This window comes from Phoca vitulina, unplaced genomic scaffold (assembly GCF_004348235.1).
Source record: "Phoca vitulina isolate PV1807 unplaced genomic scaffold, GSC_HSeal_1.0 scaffold71, whole genome shotgun sequence".
Taxonomy (NCBI): Eukaryota; Metazoa; Chordata; class Mammalia; order Carnivora; family Phocidae; genus Phoca; species Phoca vitulina.
The window spans coordinates 3,714,251-3,739,456 of NW_022589774.1; the positions used below are offsets into that span (position 1 = coordinate 3,714,251).

Consider the following 25,206-nt stretch of genomic DNA (forward strand, 5'->3'; position numbering starts at 1 on the left):
CTAAACCAAATTTTTTAAGACATAGGAGGGCTCTGGGGTCTTTGATTAGTTCCAGTGATATTTTCATAGGTGTATTTTCCTTGTGATATTTCACAAGTAAACAGAATCCTGCTGTATATGGTGACTTAATTTTATTTTAACAGTGAGTCTTTCCTGAAATTATGTCCCTTTGACTATATTTAGAATTGTCTCAAATTTTATAGGATATAGAAGGCTGTTCTCAGCTTTTGTCTTGTTCGGGGGGTGTTTGTTGGCTGAATTTTTTAAGTCCCTAAATAGTTTTTATTTACCTCAGCCTTCTTAATGTTGAGCAGTGTCTATTTTATTTCTAGTTTTCCCTAACCTCACCTTTTTTTTTCCCCTTCCTTTTCCTCCAATTACAATTGGAATCTGGTGTTTAAAGTTGATACATGGCACTTTAAAAAAAGAAATGAAAGTTTCTCAGGCATACTATAAGAAGGTTTTTACGGTTACATAATTTTAAGAACATTATCAATTATTTAGGCAAGCCACATATTAGTAACCTAGTTCTAGCTCTGTCAGAAACAGACAGATTCTATAATCCCTAAAGCTACCTACTTCCCACTAAAGTAAGATGTGCTGATAAATAAGAAATCTTAAAATAGTACAGACCTTAGCTAGGCTCTTAAGGAAGTTTCCAAAGACTGCCCCAAGCCAGTATTAGGAGTTTAAGTTCTGTGACAGCTTCACAGTTGGTATTTCCAATGTCCTGGATTAGGTCTGGTGTTGTCTAAATAAGAGCAAGAGTATTTGGAAAAGGGAAGCAGTTTATAACTTCTCCCGCTGTTTTCCTGAATGGAATCAGAACTTGGACAGCTTCTAATTTAGATAGTCATATAAAATAGACATTTCAAAATCTTTCTCCAAAAGATAAAAGCATAATCCTAATTGTATTATCAAATGTACAAGAGCTCTGTCTGTGTCATTTTTTTGTAGTGTGGCCTTAAAGGGGGCCTTAAGTTTAGTCAAACAAATATGCCCAAGGCTACTTTACTAAAAATTTAGTAACCTTTTTCCTGTGCTCCTAAAATTATTTTATTGGCTCCTATAGATAGATAGGTAGGTAGATATGTTCTTCAGATATTGAGTGACAGACAGACACGTGTATGACATTGGGTAATTGCTTATCTTTTTCAAAACTTCAGAAAGCGTCCTGGGCTTAATACTTCATCTCCTGTACTTTTAATTTACAGTGTTTTATTATACTAAGTGATGTTCATAAGGATGACTCTGAAGCACTTCATTGAAGCATTTTCGGAGCCCATATTATCAAAGAAAGATTAAGTTGAGCTAATCAATGCCAATACAGGTTTTAGGATTTTTTCAATAGTTTGAAGCATTTACAGTATACTTGATGAGACCAGCAGAGGGCAATAAATACTTACAGGTCTAGTGGGAAATTTGGTCTGTATTTTTCCGTTCGTAGAGTTAAGATAAACAATTATAGTTTTAGAGTTGTATTCAGAGCAACGGACCCTGTTTATTTTGTGGGGATTTACCTATCACAGTAGATAAAAAGAAAATGCATATCTGAATTGATTCATATTCTGCTTAATGTCCACAGTGGAAGTGTTGATGTGGAGAGTATTTGATATGTAGGCTTTTTCTTGAAAAGCTAGAAATGCAAAGTCTTTTTCCAGTTTTGTTCTGGCAAAAGGAAGAGATTTCTGTGAGCACTAAAGGAAAGCTACTAAGTCCCTTGATAATTCTTACTTCCTTTCTGTTAAAAGATTGGAGTGAACTTTTTTTCCTGCTTAAATGTATCCTTAAATTTTCCAGTAACTAAGATTTTTTTCTTGTATTTCCTATTAGTGTTCTGATACCAGAGGCCTCAGGTTTTGGTCTTCTTAGGATAGAAGAACCCATCAAGTACATTGTGCTAGATTGGATTACTTGCCCTTTTACCACAGATAGTAAGAAGTCTAAAACTGAAGGCTAACCCTAACCTAGTTGGAGTACCTTACCTACAGACATATAGCTTACCCCACTAGCTACTTCTTTTCAGCCTGCTTAAAGTTTTGGATTAAAAAGATTCCCACAATAAATAAATAAATTGATTGATTGATACCCACATCCCAACTGAGCTATCCACAAATCTTAACTCTTTCCACTGATTCTTACCTACTAATGCAACAGATGTTTGAAGATCTCTGTTCAAAGCACTGTGAGGTATAGTGAGTAAAGAATAAAATATGAAATTTACCCTCAAGATTTGAAGTCTAAGAGGAAGAAGGACCAATATATTATAATAGGGAAAGCCCTATCCTAGTGTGGGGAAAGAGGGTCTAATAAAGGCATTTTACTAAAAGAGTGGACACTGGTTGTATTCTTCTTAAGAATGTTTTCCATCACTTTCTGTTCCATAGCCAGCTCCATACCAAGTATCTGGGCTTAGATCATGAGATTGGGTCTAATATAAAACCACTTTCTGAGTCTTCCTTTACTTTTCTGCCAATGTCCAGTTCCCTTTAATTTAGTGAATATAGCTTGACTATCTGTTTCAATATTCAATAGTTAATACACTAATAAAACTTATTGGAACATGTATACTTGTCTGCGTTTATGTGAACGCTAGAAATAACAAGAACCAAGTAATTTGTTGGGTTTTTTTTCCCCTCTGGCAGTGGCTATCTTCAATGGACATCAAAACTCTACCTTTTATGTTAAATCAAGTCTTAGTCCAGATGACCAGTTTTTAGTTAGTGGCTCAAGTGATGAAGCTGCCTACATCTGGAAGGTAAGTTATCAAACTTCCCTCACAAATGTAAGACTAAAGTATTCTTACAAATATTTCTTCTCAGATGAGTAAGCTTAATGTAAACACATACTATTAACTTTTTCTACATTAGATGTTCAGTAAAAGTTGCTTCTTGCTTCTTAACACAGCCAAAACTTACTCTGATTGTCAGAATATATCATACTTTCATGGCCAGAGATTCTCAGAAATTGATAATCCATGTACTCCAGCAGTTTCACGGATTATCAGGAAATTCAGAATTCAGAAGACTAGAGAGAACCTTAACTACCTTGTCCTGCTTCCTGGAAAAATATGTTGGATTGCCTTTCTGCTCTGTGTTTTCAAACTCTTCATTCAAAATACGGTATTTTAATTCCCAGGATCCTATGCCCAAATCAACCATAGAGCCTTGCACAAAACGCTAAAAGATATTTGTATGGTAATTGTGTTCTTTACTCTCTGTGGCCAGTCTTAAGGTTACTAGAATAGATGTGGCTACTTTATCAGTTTTGTATATATTTAATAGCATTACTTAATTTATTTTACAGATTTCATTTCTGTTCACAAGTTTATTTATTTTCTCTTTTTTCTTACTTTTTGAATAACAGTGATACCTAAAGTGACTACTGTAAGCTAAGAAATTTAAATTTGTCCATATAAGGTTCAGTGGAGAAAACTGAAATATCACACGAGTAGCACTTGCTGACTACTGAAAAATAGCTCTTGTGGGACTAATTAATTATAGAAATGTCCGGGAGTTCAGAGACATAAGAGCATCATGGCATTGTTTTCCAAGGGCTAGAAATTAATTATCTTCTAGATTGCCGTGTAATATCATAAATGTCCTTGGCATTGGTGAATTGAATGATCAGAGTTAACACATTTTGGATTTTTATTTTTTATTGTTATTTTTTTTAATTAATTTATTTAAGAGAGAGAGAGAGCAAGTGAGCAGGGGAAGGAGCCAGAGGGAGAGGGACAAGCAGGCTCTGCACTCAATGCAGTGCCCCACATGGGGTCCAATCCCACAACCCCAGGATCATGACTTGAGCTGAAATCGAGAGTTGGATGCCTAACCAACCAAGCCACCCAGGTGCCCCACATTTTGGATTTTAGAGTCATAATGTCTAAAACTTGATAGATTCATAGGTTCAATGTTATCAAATCCCTTCTCAAGAGGAAATTATATCATTATTAGTCCTGCCAACCTCTAGGAAGTCGTATCTTTAATGTTGGCTTAGGATGGGGTAGAACCTGTCAAGTATGAAGCATAATTCTGCTTAATTTCATCTTGTCCTGGAGGACATACTAAAAATGACTTCTCTGTATACCTAGAGGTGCAAAAATACAACACAAACTTAAGGGTGTTTAGTGATTATATCCTAGATGGTCACATGGTGGAGATGTTGTTCTATCCAAGATGCTTTTTTGTGTTGTACTTTCCTCTTTCTACAAGCACATTTCTTTCATGTATTGTATTTTAAAATGAAAATTTGCTTATAAAATATATACCTGAGACTCTCATCCATAAGAGTTTGTACCTAGTTTCTTGTCTATAAAATTTTCTGACTTGAGTTTTAAACTTTAACGATATGTTACTAACACTGATGCTTTCTTCTTATACTTAAAATTTTGAGTTTTAAATTTGGTCTTAATGCTTCTTATTTTACTTTTTGTTTTTCCTTTCTCCTTCTCTCACTGTTTTATCTTCATTCCTTTTTTTATTATGGCTCCCAACTTAGCAGGAAGATTTTATTCCTACCAAAGTCTGTATCTTTTTAAGTTTTTTAATTCTTTAAAAAAAAAATTACATGAAAAACATAATAAAAGATTATGCCAGAAATACTTCTGCACTGATCATTTTTACTTCTTATTTTTTTTTATTTTTTTAAAGATTTTATTTATTTATTTGAGAGAGAGAGAATGAGAGAGAGCACATGAGAGGGGTTAGGGTCAGAGGGAGAAGCAGACTCCCTGCCGAGCAGGGAGCCCGATGCGGGACTCGATCCAGGGACTCCAGGATCATGACCTGAGCCGAAGGCAGTCGCTTAACCAGCTGAGCCACCCAGGCGCCCTGCACTGATCGTTTTTAAAAAATCATTTAAAATCAGTTTTTTAATTATGTATACATAATTATGCATATGATTATATCTTCTACATATATGTGTTTGCATGTGGATATGGACAGTTTTATTGTTGATTCTGAAAGTTCCTCTCTAGCTATCTTCTCTAGTACAAAGGCTTTTTGTTTGTTTGTTTCAGGGAATGAGGGTTGAGGTATAGTTTCTCTCTCTAAAGACATGCAGTAAAGAAACTTGGCTGTTGTTAGTAACCCATTTTCAGATATCCAGTCAGGGGCTATCACATACATGGGTGACCCTTTCTAAATTCCTAGGCTGGGTCACATGTCAGTGCTGAATGATGTGGTTCAGACATGATGTTCTCCTGCCTGTCCACACATAACTCAGTGTGCAGGCTCTGATATTTGAGATCCTGGCAAGCTTACTGCTCCTAAAATTGAATTTGCCTAGTGAGGTGGCTCAGTTTCTCTTTTCCATGATTAAAAAAAAAGGGTGGGGGTGTAGTTTAAAAACCATTCCATGCAAGCTGAGTATCATGCTGTTAGTTTATCTTGTCGCTCTGCTATGTTTCCAAAAGGTCAGAATTCTCTCAAGTGTTGGGATTTTTCCTATGTTAAAAAGCCCATGGGCACAAGAAAACAGAGTGAAAGAAAAGAGTTGCAGATCTTAAGACAGAAGAGAATGGCCTTTTAATCTTTACCACTGCTCAGCAAAAGGGAGGTGTAATATAGTTAGACTCTCTGATACTAAGGACCAAGACTTAAAAATAAAAAGTTAATATATTTTTTTCTTTTTAATTTCTTACCCTTTGTCCCACCCCTTCCTCTCCCCTCCCTTCCCTGGTTCGTTTCTGTTATAGCCACTAAATAGTATTGAAGTGGTTATAAATAAACTCATTTGGCACAGTCATTCTACCGCTGACTGGCGAAACATTGAGCCTGACACTTTAGGAAGTGTAGATGATCTCATGGCAGAAATAAAGATGAGATTTGGTTTCTGACTGGGCAGAGTAAGGAGATTTTTTTGAGGAAAGGTGCTGGTCTTTTTTGCATGTTTAAGGATACAGAATGTTTTATTAGATGTGTAGCTTAGAGCCAGTTATTTCTAGTGGTAACCTTCATAGTTCTAGGAGTTTTAACTTGGGGATTCTTCATGTCTTGAATTAAAGTCTATATAACAACTAGAATATGTAAGAAAGGACAGTTTTCTGTGTTTTGACCATCTCCAGAATGCATAGTTGTAAATGTCTCTTGGACTTAATAGTGTCCTCTAATTACTTAAAAGTAGAGGGAGGTTTTTAAAAAATGAAATCCTGTAATTACGGTAATGTTTTATCATAACAAAGTGACAATAAAAACTTATTTGAGTAAAAATGAAGGACTTAAAAACAAGTTGAGTTTCACTAGGGGAAATTCATCTTCTTTGAAGTAGTCAACAAGTATACTATACCATGTAGGGTAGTCCTAAACTGTGAAAGCTCCTGTAAGTACCATTCATACAAACTTGATGGATATTAGTACTCCTTTCAGCCCACAACATGCCCTCCTCTCCACCCTTTTTTTTTATTGAGATAGAATTCACATAATATAAAATTCATCATTTTAGTCATTTTTTAAATGTACAGTTGATTTTGAGTAGCCATCGCCACTGTCTCATTCCCAGACATTCTCATTACTCCAAAAAGAAACACTGTACCCTTGAAGAGTCACTCTTCATTCTCCTCTGCCCTCAGCCCCTGGCAACCACTAACCTATGTTCTGTCTGTGGATTTGCCTATTCTGGACATATCCTATAAATGGAATCATACAATATGATTTTTTATGTCTGGCTTGTTTCACTGAGCATAATGTTTTCCAGATTTGTTTGTTGTTGCACGTATTAGTACTTCATTCCTTTTTATGGCTGAATATCCATTGTATGGATAGACCACATTTTATGTATCCATTTATTAGTTGGTGGACATGTGAATTATTCCACTTTTTGGCTTTATAAATAAAGCTACTATGAACATTCATGTACAAGTTTCTGTTTGAACATATATTTTCAGTTTTTCTGTGTGTATACCTAAGAATAGAATTGTTGCGTCCTGGGGCGCCTGGTTGGCTAGTCGGGGTTGAGCGTTCAACTCTTGATTTCGGCTCAGGTCATGATCTCCAGGTCGTGGAACTGAGCCCCACATTGGTCTCCTAGCTGGGTAAGGAGTCTGCTTGAGATTCTCTCTCTCCATCTCCCCCTTCCCCCCACCCCCACTCGCGTGCGCACGTGCTGTCTCATTCTCTCTCTCAAATGGATGAATAGATCTTTAAAAAAAATTGCTGGGTCATATAGTAATTAATTCTGTGTTTAACTTTTTGAGGAATCTTCCCCCTACTTTAATGCTATACGAAGTGCCTGCCTCAACAAATGCTGACTTTTATTGTCATTATTATTCCTACCTTATTACCAGTTTGTAAAAAGTTTGTCCGAGGGATCTTTTGTTTTTTCTTTTAGATCCTATAGATAAATGCAAAAAATGTGCATATATTCTATTGGCGGATGTTTGGTTTTCTTGAGATTTATTTTAATCCTTTGTGTACATGTTTAGGTTCCCTTAGGTACTGTAATGCCTAGAAAATTGAAGAAGAGGCAGTATCTTGAAATGACAAGCTAGAGGCCACAAGCAGAGTAAACCAGTGCAGTAGAATAATGTGTTCCTACCAGGGAGGGTCAGTCAAGAGGACATTAGGATTTTCTCTCCTTTTTAATTTGCTCCTACCTGGCCTGCTTGGGCCTTGGGTGAAGAGAAATTTAATGGGCTGGGGCCATCCCAAATGCAGGAGGAAGGAAAATTTCTGTGGCTCCTGAGATAGTTAGAGACTATCTTGAAAGTCTTTCCTAAAATATGCTACCTTGTGAGGGAATGAGTTATTGTTCTCTGTGCCATTGTAGGAGGCAGAGTGAGATCCTTTTAGATAATACTCAGGAAAAAGCTTTTTCTGTTAAACTCTAATTAACCCGGCAAGGCGAATTAGACTCTACTCTTTCTCTTCTTTTGCTTTTTGAATCATTACATGTGCCATTTAACCCAAGAGAGGAGTAGTAATAATTGAGTTGGGACCTTATGAATCAGTGTGTTGACTCTCTTCACTACAATTGAAGGAATCTATTAAGTTTTCTTAGTCATTCTCTGCAAATACTCTTTCCAGAGTCGCCTCCACTTTCTTCATACAGATGAGCAATGATTCATAGCCTCAGGAAAATGAAAAGAGAATAATTTTTTTTTCCAAACACATGCTAATAATAGTTATGTGAGTTTATATGCCATATTGTGCTGATTAATTCCCGTGGCCTCTGAAAGGGATTGACAACTCTTGAATGAGTCAACTGTCAAATGCATATCACAAGTAGCATCCAGTGAGGGGGGAAATCTGATCCTTTGTCACGTGTATAGTACTGCACAATATGACCCTTCTTGATTCATTAAGATATGGCAGTACTTAACTGAAAATTCAAGATTTCTTTAAGCAAATTTACCAAAATGAAATTTTAGGGGATTTTTTTTTTTCCCAAAAAAAAAGTGCCATGTGGAAGTGCCATGTAAAAGTATATAGTTTATATTCCTTCAAAATGAAGGGGTATAATTTTAGGGACTCTGGTAAAAATCAGTGAGTCTTTTGGATGAAAGACTGTCCTCTTGTCAGAGGAGAACTGGTACTATGTCTGAGATGCCTTCAGCATTTATTTAATGTAGTGTTCCTGGAAGTAGCCGATTAGAGAAGATCTGAAAATGTCTAGACTATGTAAAAACAGGACTCCACTTGAAGTTCATACTACCTAGCAGCTGAACCCTATCCTTATAGAAAGTTTACCAGCTAAGAGGTGAGGAACAATGTCATTCTTGAATTTTAGTCAAAATATATATAGCTAGATAGTCTTGAATTGAAATAAGACCTGTCCTGGTATTTAAGTTCATATTATTTTACTTATTTTGGCTATTTTCATTCTGTTTTCTCAGATCAATGACAGAAATACTTTTATTGCCCATTGGGACTCTTTTCTGAGCTATAACTAGGCAGACCTAGAGAGATCTTTGGTAACAACCCTGAAGCTCTGTAAGACACAGATATGGAGAGGTTCAAAGGCTCTATCTGGAAGACTTAATACTGCTCTGCTGACTTGTTTTTTCTTTTTTGATGGTGTGATAGGTCTCCACACCCTGGCATCCTCCTACTGTGCTCCAGGGTCACTCTCAAGAAGTCACATCTGTGTGCTGGTGTCCATCAGACTTCACAAAGGTTTGTAAATAAATCTCTGTCATTGGTTTAAAAAGTAGATCACAGATTTGTAGATTTTCCCAAGGTTAGTTTGAGAGTTACACAGACTTTTATGCTTAGAGATTGAAAGATCTAGAGGCCATCCAGGATCTATGTCAGCATTAACCATACATATTCTACTTTTCTCTACCAATAGAGAAACTTACACTAAGGAATAAAAATAGATTTTTTTTTTTTAATTTAAACTCAGTTAATTAACATATATTATTGGTTTCAGAGGTAGAGATCAATGACTCATCAGTCTTATATAATACCCAGTGCTCATTATATCACATGCCCTCCTTAATATCCATCACCCAGTTATCCCATCGCCCATCCCTTCCCCTCCAGCAACCCTCAGTTTGTTTCCTGTGATTAAGAGTCCCTTGCGGTTTGTCTCCCTCTCTGATTTCATCTTGTTTTATTTTTTCCTCTCTTCCCCTATGATCCTCTGTTTTGTTTCCTAAATTCCATGTATAAGTAAGATCATATGATAATTGTCTTTCTCTGACTGACTTATTTCATTTAGCATAATACCCTCTAGTTCCATCCACATCATTGCAAATGGCAAGATAAGAATGGATTTCTTGATTCCCTAGAGTAATTTCTTTCCTAAACATAGAATTAAGTTTTTAATGTAATTAAATTTCATCTGAAAATCTAAGGTAAAAAGAAAATCTAAGGTGGGAAAACTAGTTTTTATTAACTTTCTACATATTATCAATGTGGTATATTAAATGTAACATCTTGACTGTCCTTCACAGTCCAATTTAGTTTTCACATGCCTAAACCGTGCTTACTGTGAAGTCGTAATGTGTTAGGTTATCTATGGCTACACTATGTAAGTGGCTCCAAAATGTTTTAGACATTTCTCACTTAAAAAAATTTTTTTTACAATAATACTTAAAGATAAACAAAATACCTGAAATGTAAAAAGGCCAGAAACATAAACTTTGTGAGTATGTAGGGATTTCATACAATAGTGGCCCAAGTTCCACTAATTCTCCCAGTCCCTACTGCCTCTAGTCTTTGGGTTATTTGGGGCTTACAAGAAATATCACTTCTGTGGATATCTCCCCTTTCATTTATGACATTTTGAGGTTTTGTTCCCATCTGTTTTTTATCTTCCAGAAACTTCTTATGGTCTGGTCTACTACTCATGGCATCCCTGCTAGCTTTCCAGTACTGCTGTGGATTTCTTTTTATTGCTATATCTGTATAACCATTTCTGTGGTCAGCCTTATGATAGACTCTTTTTTTTTTTAACTCATTGCTTTAATCACCAATAATTAAATCCTAATGACATTTTTCTTCTGAGATTCCATGTAACTTCCAGTGAAATATCTACTTTTAACATGGAGTTATGTATCTTTGGAGAACTAAGAGAGTTTTTTAATTACTCAGTTATTTGTGTTCTCTTTTTTCAACTATCATATATTGCCCTTAACTATATGCACAGAAAAGACTCATAGGTAATGATAGGGCTGTTTACCTATACTAATCTAATGACCACTACTTTAAAAGTTTTTGTTTGTTTGTTTGTTTGTTTTAATAACTTTGTTCCCAGCCTAGAGTTAAGAAGGTAAAATATGGTTTTAAAATCTAGCCTTTGGAATTGGAAAAATTTAGATTTCAGTTCTAGCTCTGCCACTTAATTGTGGTGACCTTGGGCAAATAACTTTATTCTTATTTTGTAGATGAGGTTATTTGAGTTCAAGGCTTTTTACATTGTGAGAATTAAACAACATAAAATATGTAAATTGTCAGACTCACAGTAGGTGCTCTGGAAATAATTCTTGTTAATAGACCATAGAGTAACTGGGGATTCCAGGCATTTCTTGTAGAGCAGTTAAATATGTGTGTCTTCTTTTGGCCTCCCAGTAAGGAAAGGAAAAAGCTGCCAGTCTCTTGGGGGCCAAGATTTAAGAAGAACGTGTGTTCTTTTTTTTCTGTCTCTTCAGTGACTGAAATAGAGAAATTATATAAACAAATGCTGGGGAACAGCTCTGGTACCAGTGGCCATTTGCCACAAGCTCTTCAAGCTGGACTTTCTCTGCCATAAAAGGCTTGGGACCAAGATCGGGAATGGTCAGATATTTTTAAAGGGGCAAAGGTTATTTTTAACTTCTTTCAGCCTAGTGAACTTGTTGTTTTCCCAGATTACTCCTTTACCTATCTGAAAAAGAATCTCAAAGGAATGGTTTCATTCTATTTGTCACAGCCTACTAGAGTCACCGACTAGGCCTGATCTTGGAAATGATCCCATTCTTTCAGCAGTAAGCCAGAACATGTAGAATTCAGAAGAAAGTGGTAGAAATTGAATGTTGGTGGCGTACACTGGTTTGTCATTTAAGAGAGGAAATAAAAAAGGTGTCGTAATTATTTATTTCATAGTTATATAGAAGGTGATAAAGATGATGACTTGCCCAGGTTTTTTTTTTTTTTTTTTTTTATTATGTTAATCCCCATACATTACATCATTAGTTTTAGATATAGTGTTCCATGATTCATTGTTTGTGCATAACACCCAGTGCTCCATGCAGAACGTGCCCTCCTCAATACCCATCACCAGGCTAACCCATCCTCCCACCCCTTGCCCAGGTTTTTGAGAGTAAAATGAAATGAACCTGATTTTATAGTAGGGCTTTAGGTCAGGTAAGACATGACTGGTAACAAAAGACATACCATCAGAATTAGAAAGAAACAAGAGTCCTTTGGAAATTTGGAGTGATTCCTGAAAGCAAGGGATGAAGTATATGATCATTTTCTACATCCTGGTATATTGGATGGAATAATTCTCTAGTCATGAGTCCTTAAGATCTACTTTTTATTTTGTTGTAAATCTTTGACTGAAACTTCTTAACTCCTTTCCTGATTCTCATTAGATTGCTACCTGCTCTGATGACAATACACTGAAAATCTGGCGCTTGAATAGAGGCTTAGAGGAGAAATCAGGAGGAGATAAACTCTCCATAGTGGGTTGGGCTTCTCAGAAGAAAAAAGAAGCGAGAGCTGACCTAGGTAAGGATCCCGTGCATTTTTCTACGTTGTTTATGGTTTGATTGGTTTCATTCTACAATACAAAGTGATAAGCTAAATTTGATCTTGTTTGGTATATTTTTAAAGGAAAGCACCATCGTTTTGACATTCATTCTTTTCAATAAATATTTTCTGAGCACTACTAGGTTTATCATCCACACGAGGCACTGGAATACAGTGGTGGATTTACTTTCAAAGTATCGAACACCTACGATGTGCTAGGCATTGCTCTGAGTTGCTGGAGTTTTAGCAATGAACAAAAGAATCAAAAATCCCAAAGATGTAAATGAAGTTTACAGATTAGTATGAGAGGCAAAGAAACAAGTTAAAGTAAAATATGGGGCACCTGGGTGACTCAGTCGTTAAACGTCTGCCTTCGGCTCAGGTCATGATCCCAGGGTTCTGGGATCGAGTCCCACATCAGGCACCCTGCCCGGCGGGGAGCCTGTTTTTCCCTCTCCCACTCCCCCTGCTTGTGTTCCTGCTCTCGCTATCTCTGTCTCTGTTAAATAAATAAATAAAATCTTTAAAAATAAATAAATAAAGTAAAATATGTACTATGTCAGGTAATAATAAATACTTCAGAAAAAAAGGAACACTGGAAAATTAGGTGCCCAGGGAAGCCTCAATGTTTAGATGACATTTGAGTAAGGGAAGTGAAATAGTGAGCCATGTGCATATTTTGAAGAACATTCCAGGCAGATAAAACAGCAAGCACAGAAGCCCTGAAGCAGGAGTAGGCCTGACATTTTTTGTTCCTCAAGGAGGCTAATGTGGGTATAGCCCCTCTAACTGGAGCAAGCTAAGGAGAGGGAGGGGAATAGTAATGGAAAATGAGGTTCTTATATGATTTGGGCTTTTATTCTGACAAATAAAAAGCTATTGCAGGGTTTTAAATAGAGGAGTATCATGATCTGACTTTTCCTAGCTTGACCATTTTTACCCCTGTGTTGAAAACAAATTATAAAAGGATCAGTGTAAAAGCTGGAAGCTAATTGTGAAGTCCTTTGAAATAATCCAGGAAGCAATGATGGTGACTTGGACAGAGGGGTAGCAAAAGATGGTAAAAGTCTTCAAGTTCTGGATATATTGTAAATATAGCGTGGAATCAGATATGGGATGTAAGGGAGAGTTATCAAGGATCACTTCAGAGTTTAGGACTTGAGAAGCTAGAAGAATGGAATTGCTATTAATCTAGATAGGAATCATTGCAGAAGAAACAGGTTTGGGAGGGAATAGCCAAAGTTCCATTTGGATATGTTGTTTGATATAATTATTAGACATTCAAATGAAGAGGTCAGAGAGGGGGTTAGATGTTTAATTCTGCAGTTCAAGGCTAGAGCTGTAAATTTGGGATTCATCATATAGGTGAAAGAAGCTATAGTTAAGAAAAGAGGATAGGTCTAGGTTCTGACCCTTGGAACACCCCAATGTGTTTAGAGATTGGAGGGGTGAAGGAACAGACACAACCAGAGATAGAGAAAAATTAGGAGAGTATTGTATCCTGGAAGCCAAGTAAATAAATGGAGAGGGGGATGAATTTGTTCAAATGTTTTTAGCATTCCATGTAAAAATTGGCCTTTGGATTTGGCAATATGGGGATTATTTGGTGACTTTAATGAGAGCAGTTGGCAGAGTGTTAAGGAGGATCAGAGAAGAGAACTCGGAGACTATAAGTATAGAGGGTTCCTTCAAGGAGTTTTTGCTAGAAAGAAAGGGAGAGAAATGAAGTGGTAGCTGAAGGAAAAAGCAGTGTTGAAATTTGTTTTTGTTTTGTATTAATAGGAATATAGCATTTTGTATGTGACTGGAAGGATCCTATGGAGAGGGGGAAACTTGATGCAGGGAAATTTGCTGGAGCAATGTTCTCAAGTGTGAGGGGGTGATATCAAATTTACAAGTAAAAGGGTAGGCCTTTGCCAGGGGTGTGGAAAGTTCATCCATAGTAATTAGAGAAAAGGTAGAATATATAAGCACAGTGAAGGTAGGTGGATAGATGGGATGGTCAGAACCTGTGGAAGTTGATAGCTTCTCTTTTCTTAGCTGAGATAGGAATCAAGATCATCAAGTGAAAATAAGGATACGGGAGGAGGTGGTTGAGATCTGAGGAGAGAGAAGAAAGTGTGACATGAGTCATGCAGAGAAAAGAAGAGTAAATGGACTGGGGAAATACGGTTGTTGGGCTGTGGGTCAACTTGAGGCTAGTAGCCATGAATTAAAAGTGAGCAGTCAGCATGGTTGTGTGTCTGCTGCCCAGGTACAGGTACACTGTAGGTGGGGAGTTGCATTTAACCAGGGATGTGGTTTAAATCCACAAGTGTGAAGTGAGGGGGGGCCAAGGAAGTTGAGGGTAGATATGAGAGGATGACTGTAATGACTGACTACAGGATTGAAACTGGGTGAGGAGAGAAGTGAGGATATAGTGGCACTGGGGGGACAGTATCGAAGTAGGAAGATGAATGAATTGAGATCCCCTGAGAATGAAGGGTTTTTGGAATTGAAATTTGGAATTGCTCACAAAAGTGAGCTGGAAAACAGGTGGTGATTGAAATTGAGAAAATGGAGGATTTGCAGGTTGGTAGTAATAAGGTCAAGGAATAAGGGGCTTGAGTGAGTGAAAGGACAAAGCTGTGTAGAAGGAGGCCAAGAGACAGAGCAAGCAAGGTATTGGAAAGATCATGTATGTGGATTTTGTAATAACCATGAATTGACAGAGACAGTGTTGAAGAGTGAGACAATGCACCAAGAGCAAAAGTCTTCCAAGCACTGAGCCAGCCAGAGGGGATTCTGATGTTATCAACAGATATATAGTAGTAAGCTTGAAATTCAAGCTTAAAGATTCATTTTACATTAGCCATCAAGGCCTAAGGTAATGGGGAGTTGAAGGTGAGACCAAATATATGCTCATTTTTCTAGTGACTTATTTATTTAGTCTCTTACAAGTTGTTATAAGCAGAACTGGACTCCAGAGGATCTTTTGTTCTAAATCTACTTCAGTAAAACCTTTGATGCCTTCATTTTTGGTTTTTGGTTTTTCCTCTCTTTAAAAAAAATTTTTTTATTAGTATCATAGTTTAACAAGTCCACTAGTTCTACAGCAGTGAATAAGATAAAAAGCAGTCCCCAGACACCCTGCCCCACGGTTCCCCTTTTTCAGGGGTATAGCCACTGTCAAATCCTTTAGCTGATTCTTTGATTTGTGTGTCTGTATCTCTAAATAATATTTGTGCATTTCTGTTTCTTTAGGGTTTTGTTTTATTTTGTTGCAGTTTTCAACATCATCTGTTGACTTCTTACTATGTGAGATGAGGATTTAGCTCTCTGTGTCTCCACCACTACCAAACCTCTGCATGCTCCGCATTCCCCTATCTTCCCAATACAGGATCATAATTTTGGTTTGATCAAGAGTATTATTATTTTTTTCTATTCAGAAAGGAGTTACATACTTTTTATTTCCTCTACTTTTTTTCCTCTTGAGGCTTTTTTTTTAGAGCCTTGTCAAGGTATAGTCACATATCACAAGCCCACCCATTTAAAGTATACAGTGCAGGGTCTTTAGGATGGTCAGAGTTAGGCAGTCATCAACACAATCTAATTCTAGAATTTCTTCAGCATCCAAAATGAGGGTTCCAATTTCTCTGTATCCTTATTAGCACTTATTGTTTCTCTTCTTAATATAGCCCTTCTAGTGAATGTGAAGGGGTATCCCATTGTGGTTTAAATTTGAATTTCCCTAATGGCTAACGATGTAAAGCATTTTTTCATGTGCTTATTTGCCATTTGTATATTTTCTTTGGAGTAATGTTGAGTTATAAGTGTTCTTTATATACTCTGGATATAAGCCCCTTGTCATACAATGATTTGAAAATATCTTCTCTTATTCTATAGGTTGTCTTTTTACTTGCTTAATGGTGTTGTTTGATACAAAATTTTCTAATTTTGTTGAAATCCAGTTTATCTGTTTTTTCCTTTGTCATTTGTGCTTTTGGTGTTGTATCTAATGAAACCATTGCTTAACTCAAGGTCACAAAGATTTACTCCTATGTTTTATTCTGGGAGTTTTTTAGTTTTAAGCTATCTGGTCCGTTGTGTGTTTATTTTTGTGTATGATGTGAGGTAAGGATCCGAATTCACTCTTATACGTGGATATCCAGCTTTCTCGGTATCATTTTTATTTTTTATTTTTTATTTTTTTAAAGATTTTATTTATTTGACAGAGAGAGATAGCGAGAGCAGGAACACAAAGCAGGGGGAGTGGGAGAGGGAGAAGCAGGCTTCCCGCTGAGCAGGGAGCCCGATGTGGGACTCGATCCCAGGACCCTGGGATCATGACCTGAGCCGAAGTAAGATGCTTAACAACTGAGCCACCCAGGCACCCCTCTCGGTATCATTTTTAAAAGAGACTATTCTTTACTCCATTAAATTGTTTTCACACCCTTGCCAAAACTTAATTGACCATAAATGTAAGGGTTTATTTTTAGATTCTCATTTCTGTTCCATTGGTGTATATGTCTATCCTTATGCTGATACCACATTGTCTTGATTATTGTAGCTTTGTAGCAGGTTTGGAAGTCGGAAAGTCTGAGTCCCCCAATTTTCTTCTTTTTCAAAGTTATTATGACTATTCTTGTCCTCTTATATTTCTATACAAATTTTAGAACCAGCTTTTCAATTTCTGCAAAATAGTCCCCTAGGATTTTGATATGGATTGCATCAAATCTATAGCTCAGTTTGGGGAATATTGCCATCTTAATGATGTGTTAAGTCTTGTGATCCATGAACATGGATGTCTATTTGCTGCCTTGTCTTTATATTTACTTATCTCTCCCTAATTTTGGAAAACGAAAAAGCGAAGCATCATATGAGGAAAAAGCCTTCAGTGTTTCCACCACTCACAATTTTAATTAACATTTTAACTTTTTTGAGATTTTCCTCCTTTTCCACAAAGAGTCTTTTTTTTTTTTTTTTTTTTAAAGATTTTATTTATTTATCTGACAGAGAGAGAGAGAGACAGGAGAGAGGGAACACAAGTAGGGGGAGTGGGAGAGGGAGAAGCAGGCTTCCCGCCGAGCAGGGAGCCCGATGCGGGGCTCGATCCCAGGACCCTGGGATCATGACCTGAGCCGAAGGCAGCCGCTTAACCGACTGAGCCACCCAGGCGCCCCTCCACAAAGAGAGTCTTATCAACAGAATCATGTTTATACTGTAAATACATTTGGATTTCTTGGGGATGTTTTCACTGAACATGATGTCCTAAGCACTTTTTGTTATCTTTTTAGCAAAATATTTAAAATAGTCCACTGAGTAAATGTTCCGTAGTTTATCTAGCTATTCTATCATAGTTGGACATTTTGTTTCCAATATTTTGTGAAAATTTTTTTCTGAATTAAGGGTTCCTCCATCCCATTAAAATAGATTCCCAGAGGTGGCATTTCTGTGTTAATTGCAGTAACCATTTTAAGAGTATTAATGAAAAGTGAGTTGCTTAACTAAGTATTTTTAGTGTGTCATTAATTATTCTTAATTTTGGAAGCCAAGTCACAAAAAAGGTTACATATGTTGGCTAAGTTTGGACCAAAATAATAACAACAACAACATTTAGCCATTATTGAGTATTAGCACAATCATTCTAGGGACCCACATGGATTATCTTATTTAGTTCCCCAAACAACCAAAACTGAAGCTCAAGGAAGTTAGACTTGCCTCAGATCACACAGCCTTGAAGTTGTAGTAGAACCAGAGCTTAAACACTTGCAGCCTGGGTTTGGAGCACATGCTTGCAAGCCCTCTGCAGTACTGCCTCCTTTAGAACTCAACACAGGAAAGCAAAATTTGAGTTAAGACCTGACCAAGAGGGGCACCTGGGTGGCTCAGTTGGTTGTCTGCCTTCGGCTTAGGTCATGATCCCAGGGTGCTGGGCTCCAGTCCTGCATCGGGCTCTCTCCTCAGCAGGGAGCCTGCTTCTCCCTCTCCCTGTACCACTCCCCCTGCTTGTGCTTTCTCTCTCTCTAATAAGTAAATAAAATATTTTTTAAAAAAAGAGAAAAAAACCTGACCAAGAGTTATACCTAGATTTCTCCATTTCTGGATGCTGCTAGAGTTCCTCTGAAGAGCACTACAGAGCAGCAACCCCAGTGAATGCCAAGGGCTGGCACATTGGCTATTCAACCCTGTAGCCCAGCTTCCAGCAACAGATTGGCTGCTGCTAATCACACTTCCATTTTGAAAATTACGGTCCTCTGCTTTCCCAACTTCTAATTGTCACCCCAAGCTTCACTGCTATCCTGGGCTTCGTATCTTCTCTTCTGGCCCTTTTAACACCCCAGCCAGAGGCTTTAAATCCAAGGCACGGCCCCTTTTCCCTCTGCCCTACTTTTCCCAGCCAGCACCTGCTCTGTCACTTCCTGGTGTTTCACTGTTTCCGCCAGCAATCTCAGCACTGTCGAGGTGAATGGTTCTTAACCCCAGCTGTGCATCATAACCAGTGGTGGAGCTTTTTAAAAGTTTGTGTATCCCCAGAGATTGTTCAGTAGGTCTGGGGTGGGGACCAAGTACCTGTATGTTTATAAAGCTCCAAGTAATTCTTTTATGTAGCCAGGCTTGAGAACATCTGGTTTAGGCATTATTGAATGACAAAGGACAATGATTGTCCTTATCTTAAAGGAAAGAAACCTTACCTGTTCTATCTCATGTGCTTGCTATACTCTCACCAGTCAGCAGAATACTTAGAGTCTGTTTTTTGATGCCTGGAACCTCACCGTCCTCTCTCAGCAGTAATGACATTTAACAAAAATTGTTTAATAATTCCTTGCTGGGTTGCTATAGGGGCACTAGACTTAAAAATGAGTAAATCATCATCACCTGCCCCCTAGGTGCTCACAGTCTAGTCCAGGAGGCAGCTACAAAAGCTGTGGTACATTATTAACATAGTTCCTAGCTATATAAACAAAAGAACCTACTTACTCTGGGAGAGGAGGAAAGAAGTTTGTGAATTCTTCACACTGAAAAGAAGTTTGTGAATTGTGTAACAATGAAGTTAATGATGTCATCAGAGCCTGAAACATGAGAATTTTTGCCTGGCCAAGAAGGGACAGACTTGGCAAGAAAGCCACATGAACAAAGACAGAGATGTGACAGTGTGCAGCTTGTTCAGGAAGCAATGAGCAGTCTCCTGTAACAGGATCCTAAAGTAGCAGAGTACATGATATGACTGAAAAGGTGGGGTGAGGCCAGATGGCAAACCCTTATACAGAAAGGAGCTGCAAAGTGACCAATTATTAGTAAGCTCTCTATAATTCCTCAAAGGAACTGACTTTCAGGAAGCTTTTAGGATAATAAAGCAGTCTATGCTACCGTGTCATCAGATCTCATGCAGTGCTTAGGGTCAGTGGAAATTCAGTAGATGATGTGCTAAATGGGCATGTCATATTAAATCGATGGATCGATATAATGACATACTGTATAGCTGTTAAAAAGAATGCAGTACATCTAACGTACTTGTAGAGATATAGAGAAAAAGATAACATTTTTAAGAGAAAAGAGCAAATTGCAGAATGTATGTGAGGGAGTATGTGGTGTATGTGTGTAATAATCCATTGTTGGGTTTTTAAAGTATGATATGCCTTGTGTGTACTAACAGACATATAGAAAATTGTGGGTTGCACAAGAACATGAGTAAAACGAGAAGATTAAAAAGAGGACTTTTTACTTTTCACCTTATTCCCCTCTTTAACTGTTTGGTTCTTTTTTTTTACCATGAACTTTTATTATCTTAATAATCTAATTACTATTTTTAAAAAAAAGATTTAAATTTGGCCTAGAGTTTTGTTAGCCTTCCAAGTTAATAAAATCTTCTCTTTGAACATGGTCCACTCCTTCTTTCATTTTAACATCCTAAAAGAAGAGAAATGCCCTAGCTTTCCACCACATCAGATCCCCTGCTGACCTTTAGTAAACACTTCAGAAACTTAGATATCTGTGTGGCCCAAGCCCAGCTGCCCCTGGCCCAGCTTTTCCTTCTCCCCTAATCCTGTCTTAGAATCTGCATGTTGTAAGACCCATACTATTTTAGGGCTTTCTGTTCTGCCTTAACCATACCCTTCAGCCCACTTTAATGGAACTAAAGACTACAGGGGCTATGTAGTGACTGTTGACCTGCACTGAGGAGTGAAACAAATGAAAAGTTTCTGTCCTCCTGAAATAATAACAAATCAAGCTCTAGAACATGAGTATGAGAACTATGACCAGATGCTTCAGGGACAGGTCCCTGTCACTAATTTCCCTTGTATAGCGTGTTACAACAAAAATGGGGTTTTCCAGTAATGATGCATAGAAGGAGCAGTATCACTTTGGCCATTTCTAAACATATGGTTGATGGGAAAAGTTTAGGCAAAAGTCAGTGTGTAGAATTTCTCTGTTGCAAGGCAAAATTGCTTGATTAGTAAAAAGCACAGGGTAGAACATAAAGGGTAACTAAATGCCTGAAATTAATCCTTGTAAATCTGTATTCTAGTTAAAAGAGAGATTGTATTTTTATGTCAGCTCATCTTAAATTCACTTGCATATGAATGCAATTCAGTAATTAAACTGAATTAAATATCAGAGTGATAATTCAAAGAGTTTGTGACTTAGAAAATAAACTGATGGCCTTTCCTTGTTATTGGAGATAGGAACACTGTTTCAGAAATCTCCAAAGCTCAGAAGGAACGTAAGAAAATACGGAGTTGTCTGTGGTGGGGCCCAAGGGGGAAGAAGCATAAAGTTTATAAGAATTTGCCTAAAGTACTTGCATTGCTTGTAAACAAGAGACAGGACACATAGAGAAGAGTTCTGTCCACTGTTTGCTTTGTTTTACTAAGAGCAAGCAAGCATTTAGTTTCTAAAATGTTCTTTGGCATTCTTTGGCTTGTAGAAAGTAGCCATTTGTAAATTAAGGTGGAAAACCAAGTGAGGCCTGATAACCTTAACAAGTAATTGAGGGGGTTATTTCTTGTGGAGATTAAAAGCTCTCCATTTAACAGATATGGAAACTGAAGTAGAGGAGGTAAAGGGTTGTGTTCAAGTCAATAGTAAATGAATGTGCCAAATTTTAGACCAGTACACTTCTGTTTGGGAGCCATGTGCAGTGCCTCTCGGCCCTAGCATTGCTGAAAAGTATATATGGGAATCCTAATGGCAACTTTACTTATGAAAACAAAATATCATTAACAACCTGATGTCTAACTGTTACCTTAGAATACTTGGTAGCTATTAAAAATGATAATATAAATCTATATTAATGTGAGAAATAGTCATGATATGCTAAGAAGCAGGTTACTAAATAGTATATACATTATGGTCTTGTTTTTGTATAGAAAAAATTTGAAGTGTATAATGTATATATTACATGCACAAGTATAGAAAAAATGCTAAAAGTGGTTTACCTGAATACTTTGAATTTTTTTAAATTTTTCTGTATTTTCTAGATTTAAAAGTATACGTTTTACAACAGTGGTTGGGAGGCTGGCAGTTAGGAAAGGGGAAGGAATATGTTGCAAGGGTGTGTTAAGAATCCAATGATCTATGTAACCTACTCACTGGGAAACCCATTTCTATATGAGTAAGTTAGCTATAATTTTCCTTGATGAGAATTCAGGAATTTTCTCTGACTTTCACTTCTGATTTTTGTGACCCTCTTTTTTTTTTTTTTTTCAGTGACAGTGACAAGTAGCCAGAGTACTCCTGCCAAAGCACCCAGAGTAAAGAGCAGTCCATCCATTTCCTCCCCATCATCAGCAGCTTGTGCTCCAAGCTGTGCAGGAGACCTCCCTCTTCCTTCAAATACTCCCACATTCTCTATTAAAACCCCTCCTGCCAAAGCCCGGTCTCCCATCAGCAGAAGAGGCTCTGTCTCCTCTGGCTCTCCCAAGCCACCCTCATCTTTCAAGATGTCCATTAGAAACTGGATGACCCGAACACCATCCTCATCACCACCTATCACTCCACCTGCTTCTGAGACCAAGATCACATCTCCAAGAAAAGCCCTCATTCCTGTGAGTCTGAAATCATCCCAAGCAGTGGCTTGCTCAGAGTCTAGAAATCGAGTTAAGAGGAGGCTAGACTCAAGTTGTCTGGAGAGTGTAAAACAGAAGTGTGTGAAGAGTTGCAACTGTGTGACTGAGCTTGATGACCCAGTTGAAAAGCTTCATTTGGATCTGTGCTGCCTTGCTGGTAACCAGGAAGACCTTGGTAAGGACTCTCTAGGTCCTACCAAACCAAGCAAGATTGAAGGAGCTAGTATGAGTATCTCAGAGCCTCCTTCTCCTGCCAGTCCTTATGCTTCAGAAAGCTGTGGAACACTACCTCTTCCTTTGGGATCTTGTGGAGAAGGGTCTGAGGTGGTAGGCAAAGAGAATAGCTCCCCAGAGAATAAAAACTGGTTATTGGCCATGGCAGCCAAACGGAAGGCTGAGAATTCATCTCCGCGAAGTCCATCCTCCCAGACCCCCAGTTCCAGGAGACAGAGCGGAAAGACTTCTCCAGGCCCGGTAAGTTGGCAGTGGTGGGAAGATGCATTTCCTAACTCAAATGGGGCCAGTGAGAGGATACATTCCCTAACTTGAAGAGGTCAGACACAAATCCCTTCTCAGGAGTCAGGATGCTTTCTTTTTTTTTTTTTTTTAAAGTAAATCTATTTATACCTAGGGTTGCCAAATTTAGCACATAAAAATTCAGGACAAATATTGCATGGGACATATTTATACTAAAAATTCCTTATACCAAAAAGTTATTTGTTTGAAATTCAAATGTAACTGGGTGTTGCTGTATTTTATTATCTAGCAACCCTATTTATTCCCATTAAATGCCTTCTGTCAAGGTCCAGGGGTGCCTGAGTGGCTCAGTCCATTAAGCTTCTGACTCTTGATTGCGGCTCACGTCTTGATCCCAGGGTAGTGAGATCCAGCCCTCCTGGCTCCCAGCTGAGCAGGGAGTCTACTTCTCTCCCTCTGCCCCTACCCTCCCTCCCCACTCGCCCGGAGGGTGGGCGCTCTCACTCTCTCTCCCTGTCTTTCAAATAAATTAATTAATTAAAAAAAAAAAAAAACCTCTTGTCTAGGTCCATAGCCCTCAGCCCTCTTTTTTTTTTTTTTTTAAAGATTTTATTTATTTATTTGAGAGAGAATGAGAGGGAGGAGGGTCAGAGGGAGAAGCAGACTCCCTGCCGAGCAGGGAGCCCAATGCGGGACTCGATCCCGGGACTCCAGGATCATGACCTGAGCCGAAGGCAGTTGCTTAACCAACTGAGCCACCCAGGCGCCCGCCCTCAGCCCTCTTGCTTGGTTCCTCAAAGCCTTCATCATCCTCTAGTATATCAATTCAAAGATATCTTCCCTCTTCTTTGGTATTATTCCCTCCCCACCCCACCCCCACCTTTTCATTTTCTCCACCCCCGCCCCAAGCCCCTGGCCACCACTTTTTATAGATTCCCTCCCCTTTTTATGGATAAAGCTGACATTCGTGGGCAAGTTGCCAACATCCATAAATAGATTTCCAGTTTGTAATTACAGTTTGATTATTTAAAATACAGTGAAACTTAGATACTTACAAAGCAATTTAAATGAAGAATCCTTCCAGATTTTTATGATTTTCTCCAATCTTTTTTACAGTCATCTTGCTCACACCAATATTTTTGGCAATTCACCTATTATCTATACTTTTAAAACATTCAGCTTAGTTTCACTTACCTTTTTAGGACTCATTTCATTGACTAGCATAAATTTAAGTTAAATAATTTCAAAAACACGTACTGCTGGCAGAAAATAGGTTTGTGAACTTGGGAAAGCAAGTGACTCATTACTAATGGCAGAGGAAGTAGCTGTGAGCGTTGGGTGAGTATGGGCACCAGTCAGAACTAAAAAGCTTCAGGTAATCAGTTTGCAAGTTAAGGTGGGATGGGTTAAGGAAGGTTCTGCTGTGCTTCATAGTAGCTCTTGCTCTGTGTTAAGGAGAAGGTGGTAGAATGATTAAAATCCACTCCCAAGAATCTAAAAGGAATCTAAAACTGGATAACCTCAGGCCAGTTCTAGTTTAATAAGTGTTCATATCCCCCTCCTACTGTCATGAAGCCTATCCCATAATTAGAGGGAAAATAAACTAGAAATATTTTAAAGATTATTTCAAACACAAGCTCCAACCAAGACCTTGCTACAGAAAATGAAAAAAAAAAAAAATCGGCTATAATATAGGAATCTTTCCTTTCTTCTCAAAATTATCACTGTATCTGTTTTTTGCCCCTAACCAAAATTTTTTGCCCCCCCAGAGGAACTGGTCTCAGCTGTGTGTTAGCAGAAAAATAATTTCAATGAAAAATTGTTTTCACTAATGTGTGAATTTTAAAGGCTTTTAAAAATAGTGTGCTGGTCCCATATATTTCTGGTTTTATAATTTCAGTCTTTGAAGCTAAAGTTTCTTTAAAAGAATTTTCTGCTTTATGTGCATGATGATGTAAATTCCTTCAGAAGAGGGTAGCGGCTGCCATTTGAATCGCTATCCCATTTGTAAATTTGGGAGGGTGATTTACTAATTTGTTTCAAGAAGAAGGGTTATTTTAACCTTTCGTTCCTACTAGGAGGTTTAACTGGTAAATATTTTCTGTTCACATGAAAAATCTATCCCTTCCATCCTTGCATACTGTCTATTCAATTTTTATTAAATTCAGTACAAATCAGCCAGAAGACACATTGCCATCAAAATATTTGGGACTGAAAGCTGACTGACTAAATAATCAAATTTCTAGGCATTGCAATTTAAAATACCCTTTAGTGCTAACTTGCTGAAGTTAACAGCTGAACTTTATCTTAGAAAATCTCTGAAATATAAACTTTCTTTTTCTAGGTCACTATTACTCCCAGCTCCATGAGGAAAATCTGTACATACTTCCATAGAAAATCCCAAGACGACTACTGCAGTCCCGAACAATCAACAGAATTATAGATTCTAATCTGAGTGAGTTAACTGAACTTTGGCCCATTAAAACAAGACAAAAAATACAACAGAG

General features: G+C 37.7%; 1 protein-coding gene across 1 annotated transcript in view; it reads left to right on the forward strand.

Annotated features, from left to right (window-relative positions):
• The window catches only part of DTL (denticleless E3 ubiquitin protein ligase homolog), a 42,336-nt gene that overhangs the window by 15,252 nt on the left and 1,878 nt on the right, over positions 1-25,206 (forward strand). Inside the window, exons 11-15 of the mRNA XM_032393134.1 lie at positions 2,646-2,758; positions 9,024-9,113; positions 12,017-12,152; positions 21,864-22,696; positions 25,044-25,154. Of these exons, the coding sequence (XP_032249025.1) occupies positions 2,646-2,758; positions 9,024-9,113; positions 12,017-12,152; positions 21,864-22,696; positions 25,044-25,142 (1,271 nt within the window). The 3' untranslated portion in view covers positions 25,143-25,154. The remainder of the gene's footprint in view (positions 1-2,645; positions 2,759-9,023; positions 9,114-12,016; positions 12,153-21,863; positions 22,697-25,043; positions 25,155-25,206) is intronic.